This window comes from Triticum urartu, chromosome 1A, assembly GCF_056163025.1.
Source record: "Triticum urartu cultivar PI428250 chromosome 1A, HENAU_Tu73, whole genome shotgun sequence".
Classification (NCBI taxonomy): domain Eukaryota; kingdom Viridiplantae; phylum Streptophyta; class Magnoliopsida; order Poales; family Poaceae; genus Triticum; species Triticum urartu.
This window is the reverse complement of record NC_141873.1, coordinates 491,446,518-491,457,176: the sequence shown is the minus strand read 5'-3', so window position 1 is coordinate 491,457,176 and position 10,659 is coordinate 491,446,518. Positions and strand designations below refer to the sequence as shown.

The 10,659-nt window shown below is 45.9% G+C and overlaps 1 protein-coding gene across 1 annotated transcript; it reads left to right on the top strand.

The window, feature by feature from the left end:
- Window positions 1-915: 915 nt before the first annotated feature.
- On the top strand, window positions 916-6,664 carry LOC147991887 (uncharacterized). The gene is made up of 3 exons (XM_087538854.1): window positions 916-1,279; window positions 1,310-4,256; window positions 6,583-6,664. The coding sequence occupies exons 1-3, from the start codon at window positions 916-918 to the stop codon at window positions 6,662-6,664; spliced, it is 3,393 nt and encodes a 1,130-aa protein (XP_087394980.1).
- The last annotated feature ends 3,995 nt before the right edge of the window (window positions 6,665-10,659 follow it).

The following is a 10,659-nucleotide window of genomic DNA, read 5'->3' as shown; positions in this document are numbered from 1 at the left end:
GGCGAGGGGAGGGGTTTGTGGTGCTCTAGCTCACCTCCTATGCACATGAGGTGTTTGATGGAATGCCCGAGCCACACTACTTAAACTTTCTCCTCTCGAAGCTCGACCTCCAAGCTCCATTTTCCTCGAGATTTGTCTAGATTTAGCGGTCCGTCACGCCCCGTCCCCGTCTTCACCGCCGTCGATCACCCGCGCTGATCTCATCACCAACACCACCGTGGTGAGCCTCTTGTTCTTATCTTCTTTCTGAAAGGAAAAATATTCTTACTTGTCTGTTTAGATAGATACTTGTATCATTTTCTTACATTTATTATTGCATCTTATATAGTGCGATGGTTTTGGTATCCGCCCCCGTCGGCCCTCATCCTGTCTATGATTCGGATTTGGTATGTATATTATCTTCATAACTATTGGTTCATTTATTGTTTATGAAAATTATGCCGACCAACGTGACATAGATTTTATTTATCTAGGATGTATGTGAATCGGAAATGCCAACCGACCCTATTGTCGAGAGGTTAAATTTAGTTGAAGAAGAAAACAATTTGTTGAAGGAAAAAATAAAAAAATTGAGGAGGAGAAGATGATATTGGAGTTGCATGTTGCGGATGTCGTCGATGATCACAAGATCAAGATGGATGCAATGCGCTTGAAGATTAGAAAGATTAGAAAATATGCCATTCATACCGAGGCTTGGTATCATTATGCCGTTGGATCAATTGTTACCTTGGTTGCGATTATGATTGCATTTGTTTTCGCATTGAAATGTTTTACATAGTTTCAATGTATGGTTTAATTAATTAGATGCTCTGGAGAGCTATATGTTGTTAGATGAGAACTATGTATGCACTTTGGTTTTAATGTGATGATGAACTTCTATTAATTTGGACACTTAATTATATATAATGCACGCAGATGAACCGGCAATGGATGTACGGTGACAGACACACCCGCGAGTACATTAAGGGCGTGCATGAGTTTCTCGATGCGGCTGATGCAAACAAGCAGAATGGTTTTATGTGTTGTCCATGCACTGAATGTGGGAATACGAGGTCTTACTCTAACCGGAAAATCCTTCACTCCCACCTGCTTTACAAGGGTTTCATGCCACACTATAATGTTTGGACGAGGCACGGAGAAATAGGGGTTATGATGGAAGACAGCGAAGAAGAAGAGTACGATGACAACTATGTGCCCCCTGAATACGGTGATGCTGCAACGGGGGGAGCTGGTGAAGATCAAGAGGAACCAGACGATGTGCCCAATGATGCTGCCACGGGTGAAGCTGCTGAAGATCAAGAGGAACCAGACGATGTACCCGATGATGATGATCTCCGCCGGGTCATTGTCGATGCAAGGACGCAATGCATTAGTCAAAAGGAGAAGCTGAAGTTCGATCGCATGTTAGAGGATCACAAAAAAGGGTTATACCCCAATTGCGAAGATGGCAACACAAAGCTCGGTACCGTACTGGAATTGCTGCAGTGGAAGGCAGAGAATGCTGTGGCTGACAAAGGATTTGAGAAGCTACTGAAAATATTGAAGAAGAAGCTTCCAAACGATAACGAATTGCCCGACAGTACATACGCAGCAAAGAAGGTCGTATGCCCTCTAGGATTGGAGGTGGAGAAGATACATGCATGCCCTAATGACTGCATCCTCTACCGCGGTGCATACAAGGATCTGAACGCATGCCTGGTATGCGGTGCGTTGCGGTATAAGATAAGACGAGATGACCCTGGTGATGTTGACGGCGAGCCCCTCAGGAAGAGGGTTCCTGCAAAGGTGATGTGGTATGCTCCTATAATACCACGGTTGAAACGTCTGTTCAGAAACGAAGAGCATGCCAAGTTGATGCGATGGCACAGTGAGAACCGAAAGAAAGATGGGAAGTTGAGAGCACCCGCTGACAGGTCGCAGTGGAGAAAAATCAAGAGAAAGTACTGGGATGAGTTTGCAAAGGACCCAAGGAATGTATGGTTTGCTTTAAGCGCGGATGGCATTAATCCTTTCGGGGAGCAGAGCAGCAATCACAGCACCTGGCCAGTGACTCTATGTATGTATAACCTTCCTCCTTGGATGTGCATGAAGCGGAAGTTCATTATGATGCCAGTTCTCATCCAAGGCCCTAAGCAACCCAGCAACGAAATTGATGTGTACCTAAGGCCATTAGTTGAAGAACTTTTACAGCTGTGGAATGGAAACGGTGTACGTACGTGGGATGAGCACAGACAGGAGGAATTTAACCTTAAGGCGTTGCTGTTCGTGACCATCAACGATTGGCCCGCTCTCAGTAACCTTTCAGGACAGACAAACAAAGGATACCACGCATGCACGCACTGTTTAGATGACACTGAAAGTATATACCTGGACAAATGCAGGAAGAATGTGTACCTGGGCCATCGTCGATTTCTTCCGACCAACCATCAATGTCGAAAGAAAGGCAGGCATTTCAAAGGCGAGGCAGATCACCGGAAGAAGCCCGCCATGCGCACCGGTGATCACGTGCTTGCTATGGTCAATGATTTACACTACGTAATCTTTGGAAAGGGTCCCGGTGGACTAGTTGTTCCGAATGACGCTGAGGGACACGCACCCATGTGGAAGAAGAAATCTATATTTTGGGACCTACCCTACTGGAAAGACCTAGAGGTCCGCTCCTCAATCGACGTGATGCACGTGACGAAGAACCTTTGCGTGAACCTGCTAGGCTTCTTGGGCATGTATGGGAAGACAAAAGATACACCCGAGGCACGAGAGGACCTGCAACGTTTGCACGAAAAAGACGGCATGCCTCCGAAGCAGTATAAAGGTCCTGCCAGCTACGCTCTTATGAAAGAAGAGAAACAAATCTTCTTTGAATGCCTGCTCAGTATGAAGGTCACGACTGGCTTCTCGTCGAATATAAAGGGAATAATAAATATGCCAGAGAAAAAGTTTCAGAACCTAAAGTCTCATGACTGCCACGTGATTATGACACAACTGCTTCCGGTTGCATTAAGGGGGCTTCTACCGGAAAACGTTCGATTAGCCATTGTGAAGCTATGTGCATTCCTCAATGCAATCTCTCAGAAGGTGATCGATCCAGAAATCGTACCAAGGCTAAGGAGTGATGTGGCGCAATGTCTTGTCAGTTTCGAGCTGGTGTTCCCACCATCCTTCTTCAATATCATAACGCACGTCCTAGTTCATCTAGTCGACGAGATTGTCATCCTGGGGCCCGTATTTCTACACAATATGTTCCCCTTTGAGAGGTTCATGGGAGTCCTAAAGAAATATGTCCGTAACCGCGCTAGGCCAGAAGGAAGCATCTCCATGGGCCATCAAACAGAGGATGTTATCGGGTTTTGTGTTGACTTCATTCCTGGCCTTAACAAGATAGGTCTCCCTAAATCGCGGTATGAGGGGAGACTGACTGGAAAAGGCACTCTGGGAAGAGACTCAATAATATGCAGGGACGGATATTCTTGGTCTCAAGCACACTACACAGTTCTACAGAACTCTACCTTGGTGACCCCGTATGTCGATGAACACAAGAACAGTCTGCGCTCCAAACACCCGGAGCAGTGCGACAACTGGATTACATGTGAACACATCAGGACTTTCAGCAGTTGGTTGGAAACACGTCTCAGAGGTGACAACACTGTTTGTGATGAGTTGTACTTGTTGTCCAGGGGACCATCTTTGACTGTATTGACTTACAAAGGATACGAGATAAATGGGAATACATTTTACACGATCGCCCAAGATCAAAAGAGCACCAACCAAAACAGCGGTGTCCGCTTTGATGCAGCAACCGAGAGCGGAAAGGACACATATTATGGTTACATAGTGGACATATGGGAACTTGACTACGGACCTGATTTTAAGGTCCCTTTGTTTAAGTGCAAATGGGTCAATCTGTTAGGCGGCGGGGTACAGGTAGACCCACAGTACGGAATGACAACAGTGCATCTGAAAAATCTGGGGTACACTGATGAACCGTTCGTCCTGGCCAATGATGTGGCACAGGTTATCTATGTGAAGGACATGTCTACCAAACCGAGGAAAAGAAAAGATAAGGAAGCGAATACATCATACGATGAGCCAAAGCGCCACATAGTTCTTTCAGGAAAAAGGGACATCCTGGGAGTGGACGGCAAGACAGACATGTCTGAAGATTATGAAAAGTTTCATGAAATTCCTCCCTTCAATGTCAAGGCTGACCCAAGCATCCTGATAAACAATGAAGATTATCCGTGGTTACGGCGCAATAAGCAAATGACACGAGCGAAGAAAAAGTGAAGACTTTCTCCCGCAATAAGCAAATGCTATGTGGGTGAAATTATGATACCATCCCAACTTTCAACTTTTTCAGAGTTCATTTGAAAAGCTTTCATGTCTTATGGTTCGAAACTTTGATACTTCGAAAGTGATTGTCCATTTTGTACACAAAGTGCATGAAGTTTTTGTCATAACCCTCTCTACTTTTTGGAACATGCTATGTGGGTGAAATGATGATACCATGCCAACTTTCAACCTTTTCAGAGTTCATTTTGAAATCCTTTCCAATTTCGGAGTCATTTAGCTCAAAGAATAAATTAATAGCAAACAGAATGAACTACAAAACTTTTATGAAAATAAAAACAATCAATTAAAATATTATGTTATGATCAACTAAAATAAAACTATAATATTCTTCAATAGCAAAAAGAATATAATTTTTGTGACCTAAAATCAAACTATAAGTATTTAATTGTAAGTATAAATAAAAAATAAATAGCAAAGAAGAAAAAATTTCTATTTTTGTAGTAAAGTTATTCATAAACTAGTGATTCACACAAATTTTATAAAATTCAAATTTAAACTATTCAAAATTTTAAAACTAATGGCACTAACAGAAAGATTATAATTTTTGTGACCTAAAATCAAAAAGAAATCACTAAAAAACTATAAGTATTTAGTTGTAAGTATAAATAAAAAATAAATAGAAAAAAATTCTATTTTTATAGTAAAGTTATTCATAAACTAGTGATTCACACAAATTTTTAAAAATTCAAATTTAAACTATTCAAAATTTAAAAACAATGGCACTAACAGAAAGTTTATAATTTTTGTGACCTAAAAGCAAAAAGAAATCACTAAAAAACTTTAAGTATTTAGTTTTAAGTAGAAATAAAAAAATAAAAAACCAAAAAAATGTAGAAATAAAAAAGAAAAAACCAAAAAAATGCCACCTACTGGGCCTCCACGGCCTGAATACGACTAGAAACCCTACATGGGCCAGGATTCAGGCCCGCAGAGGCCCAATAGGCCCACAGGCAGTAGCAAGTTTAGGCCCGAAAGCCTGCATTAGAGAGGAGCTCGAAGGGGGAGGCAGAGCAGCGCTTATAAACCAGTGCCGGCGCCCTTCAGCTAGCGATGTGGGACTAAACTTTTGGGCGCGGGGCGCACAAGGGCATTGGTCCCGGTTGGTGGCACCAACCGGGACTAAAGGGGGCATTGGTCCCGGTTCGTGGCACCAACCGTGACCATTGCCCCCCTTTAGTCCCGGTTGGTGCCACCAACCGGGACCAAAGGCCGCCGCTTCCCGCCCTTTGGGCTGCCGAAAATCGGCCTTTGGTCCCGGTTCATGGCACCAACCGGGACCAAAGGGGGGCATTGGTCACGGTTCGTGCCACGAACCGGGACCATTGCTCTGGCTATATAAGCCAACACTTGCGAAATTTTGGCCAACCGCTCTCATTCGCCCCGACGCCGCCCCGAGCCCGTCGTCGTCGCCGCCGCCGCCGCCCCGAGCCCGTCGTCGCCCCGCGCCCGCCGCCGTCGCCCCGCCCCGCCGTCGCCCCGCCCCGCCCCGCCGTCACCCCGCCCTGCCCCGTCGCCGCCCCGAGCCCGTACGTCGTCGCCCCACGCCGTCGCCCCGAGCCCGTCGTCGCCCCGCCCTGCCCCGCCGTCGCCCCGCCCCGTTGCCGCCCCGAGCCCGCCGCCGTCGCCCCTCCCGGCGCCGCCCCGAGCCCGTCGCCGCCCCGCCCCGTCGTCGCCCCGCGCCGGCGCCGGCCCTAGGTTGATGATATGATGATGTTGATGATGTTTTTTTTCTGCTGATGATATGATGATGTTTTTTTCTGTTGATGATATGATGATGTTTTTTTCTGTTGATGATATATGTGATGATGTTTTTTTTCATACATGCATTTTTTCATATATGTAGTAATTTTTTTTAAGTTGTTATAGTAGATATCGATTTTAGGTTAGTGCATTTTATCACTGATTTTAGGTTAGTTGAGCCTCTTTAGTGCATTTTATGTTTGTTGCATTTTAGGTTAGTGCATTTTATGTTAGTGGAGAGGAAAAAGTAAAATAAGGAAAAGGAAAATAAGTAGAGAAAGAAGGAGAAGAAGAAGGAGAAGACGAGGAGAGGAAGAAAAGGAAGAGGAGAAGAAGAAAAGAATAGAGGAGAAGAAGAGAAAATTAGAATATATATATTATATTTTCTCTTTTCTCCTCTATTCCTTTCTTCTTCTCCTCTTTTTTTTCTTCTTTTTTTTCTTCGACACATGGGGGGGGTCAAGAACGTCGGACATTCATGAGAGAGGCGAGGAAGAAGGGGAAGAAGAGGGAGAAGAAGAGGAGAGGAAGAAGAGGGAGAAGAAGAGGAGAGGAAGAAGACAAGGAGAAATAAATAAGAAGAAGAAAAAAGAAGAAAAAGAAGAGGAGAAGAAGAAAGGAATAGAGCAGAAGAAGAGAAAAATAGAATATATATTCTATTTTCTCTTTTCTCCTCTATTCCTTTCTTCTTCTCCTCTTTTTTTTCTTCTTTTCTTCTTCTTATTCTTCTTCTTCTTCTTATTCTTATTAGCCGGAAGTAGAGAGAAGTTTCCTAGTGTCAAAGTATTGAAGAAATCCATGCCTTCATCATTAGCCGGAAGTAACCAGGGCATGTTGGTACGAAGTTCTGCAAAGTTGTTTTGGAATGGAGTCCCGGATAGAATAATCCGTCTTTTGGTACCAATTCAGCAAAGGCCTTCCAAATAGCGATATTCGGAAGGCTCTTGCTGAACTTTGTACCAAAAGGCGGATTATCCTATCTGGGAGTCCGTTCCAGAACAACTTTGAAGAGCTTCGTACCATCATGCACATGTTACTTTCGCCTAATGATGAAGACATGGTTTTGTTGAATCCTGAGACACTAGGCAACCTCCCGACCCCTCGGCGATCCTATCGAACATGAGAGGAAGAAGAGGATAAAAAAAGAAGAGGAAGAAGAAAAAAAGAGGAGAAGAAAGAATAGAGAAGATCTTCTCCTCTATTCTTTCTTCTCCTCTTATTTTTCTTCTTCTTCCTCTTTTTTTTATCGGGAACGAGGGTCGTCGAGGGACATAGATGTAGTGTCGTCGTTGTCGATATATACCCCCTCCCGATAGCTTAGTATGATTAGGTAGCTAGTTCTACGTTTGGCACTAATATATCCATCTATCATGTTTGAATAATAATTGCCATGTTGTAAATATTTGTAGAAACTATGGACACCGCCCTAGACGAAGCAACAAAAGAAGCGTTGTTGAGGGACATAATCGCAGAAGGAAGTGATGCCATCTCGTTGTTTCTCAACGAAACCGATGGTCTGGAAGGAGAGGGTGAACAAGCTGGCTATGGTGACCTAATGCCGGTGCAAGAAGAACATGACGACGGCTCCGGTGACCCAATGCCGGTGCAAGAAGGAGACCGTGATGATGGCTCCGGTGACCGAACCGAGTCCGGCCAGGTATATATATTAGTTAAGCCTATGCTGACTAGCTGATTGATGCATTCATTGTTTTGGTATGTACACATATTAATTAAGTCTTTGTTCTTTTTTCTAGCCCTCCGAATCGAGCACAACTTCGGTAAAGAGACGAGGCCCGAAGAAAAAGTTGAGCTCGGATGAAAAGTTTGAGATCATAGCAATCGCGCCCGACGGCCAACCTATTGAACCCCTCCGGACAAAGAGCGCATTTGTTGCTCAGTGCGGGGTTCTGGTTAGGGACAAGATCCCGATAAACATCCAGCAATGGTTTAAGCCAGCTACAGAAGACCCTGAGGTGTCTTACGTCAATGATATGCAGAAAAATGATCATTGGACTGAGCTGAAGTCAAATTTCACCCTACCGCCTGAGGAAAATCCAGAGAACCCAGTTAAAAAGAAATTAATCAAGTCTTTTGCTCTGAAGAGGATGGCAAAACTATTCAGGAGGTGGAAGAAAGAGCTGAATAAGTTTGTTGAAAATAATGAGACACCAGAATTCAAGGGCAGATATGAGAAGATCAGAGATCACTGGCCCGCATTTGTGGCCCACAAGACATCAGAAAAGAGTAAGAAGATGTCGGCGACAAACAAGCAAAATGCTGCGAAGAAGAAGCTTCACCATCGCACGGGGTCAGGTGGCTACCTCGTAGCCCGGCCTAAGTGGTCCAAGAGTGAGAATGATCTGGTTCATAAATTGATCGAACCAGAGACAAATAACTGGCCAGACCGTTGCCGGACTTGGTTCTTTGGGGCTGGCGGAACCCTGGACCCTGAAACAGGGAAGTGCATTTGGACGAACGATCAAATGGACATACCAGTCAGTAAGCTTAAGCAGTATATCGAAGCAGCGCAGGAAGGGACGTTCTTTCCAGAAAGAGAGAACGACGAGCTCACAATGGCCCTCGGGAATCCTGACCACCCTGGACGGACACGAGGCACGCCAGGCTCCGTTCCGTGGAAGGTTGGGTTTCCGGACGCAGGCGGTTACAAATCCCATGAGAGGAGGAAAAAAGTGCAGCAGACCCAAATGCAGGCGCTGCAAGCAAGGGTGGACGCGATAGAGGAACGAGAAGCAAATCGCAGCAAACGTACTGCCGAAGCCTCCCCCGAAGCTACCCCGCCATCTCAGCGCAGAAGAAGCGTGGCTTCCACCGAGCTGCTTCAGCCAGAGCATGCCTTGACGGCTCCTGCCAGCTATCCCGTGGATGCTATCACGGAGTCTCAAAATTGCCACCTTATGACGCAATGGATGAATTTGAAGGTCAAGGCGGCTGTTGGCTCTGTTTATCCTACTGAACCCGGCGCAACTTTTCACTGCCGGCCGATTCCAGAAGGATATGCTAGGGTGATGGTGGATGATATAACGGAGGGATTTGAGGACCTCCAGCTTGACCACCCTACCAGTGAAGGGGAGACTCGGCTGGGGTCTGCTTTGAAGACTCCATGCCTATGGCGGAAGGAGCTCATCAACCTTCCGAACTGGACGCCTCCGCCTCCTCCTCCTCCTCCGGTGAGTCAGGGCACTCCGCCTCCACCGCCTCCTCCTCCTCCGGCGAGTGACGATCAGGGCCCTCGGCCGGCTCCTTCTCCGGCGCGCGGCGGCACTCCGCCTCCTTCTCCGCCTGCGCCGACGCGCCCGAGCAGCCAGCCTCCTCCTTCTCCGCCTCGTCAGCAAGGGCGGAAGAGACCTGCCGCCGCTCCAGCTGCTCCGGCGCGTCGTAGTCCTTCTCCTCCGCCGCTTAAGCAAGTAAAGAAGACAACCGCTACGTCTGCTCGGTCGGCGTCTAGCAGTACAACCAGAGGCGGGAGGACATACAGATTCGGTCCTTCTCTGAAGACTCCAGAGAAGTTACCATACGAGAGGACCCAGGAGGAGAACACCGAGATCGCGCGAGAAGAAGTGAAGAAATTCTTTGAAGGGGTGAAAGCAAAGAAACATCCACCTCCGGAGGAGAAGGTAGATCGGGTGAAAGTGAAGCGCACTCTGGCTGCCGTGACAAAACCACCGAAGTCTGATCCGCCGAAAGGAAACTATGACCGCATTATTGGAAAGGAATTTGCCGAAGCGGAGCGGTCGGGAAGTACTGTCAGTGATCAAAGGCTGAAAGAACGACGAGCTGGGAAACAAATTGCCCAGCTCGGCGAACAAGCGAAGCAATCGTGCCCCCCGCTCAAGGTGCCTAGCCACAACGTCGATAATGATCCGAGGATGGTGCCCGGTTATAGCAATCTTGCAGATTACCTGCCCGACGAAGTACATTATGAACCCATGGACGTGCAGATACAAAGATACGAGTACGGGAAGCCTCTCGTCAAAGATGAAAGATCTCTATCAACGATGATGTGAAGATTGCATGATTGGTACTTGAAAATCTACAGAGACTCTGGGGGAGGAGTACTTTGTATTTGAAAGTTAAAAAGGAGCATGACCTCGTTGGAATTGATCTGTTGCCTGTTCCATTTGAGGAGTTCTATCAGTTTTTCAATCAATTGGCCCTCGATAAAGCAACGGTCACCTGCTACTGTCTGTAAGTACTACTACTTCTGTCATTAAGTCTCTCCATATAGCTCAGCTCTTTCATTGCATGTATTTATAATCATCCTCACTATATTATGCAGATTGAAGATCGTCGAATTGAAGAAAAGACAAGTCGGTGATATTGGGTTCATTAACACATATCTCATAGATGCAACTCAGGTTAAATTTCATGCCGCAGAAACCGAGGCCAGCATGCTAGAATCGTTGATAATAAATCAAAACAAAGATATAATACTCTTTCCCTACAACTTCAAGTGAGTGTTACTGTCTTGTGCGTATTCGGTTTCCCTTATATATTAGTCAAGGTTATAGTAATGTAATTGATGAGTTATGCATGCGTGTGCAGTTTCCA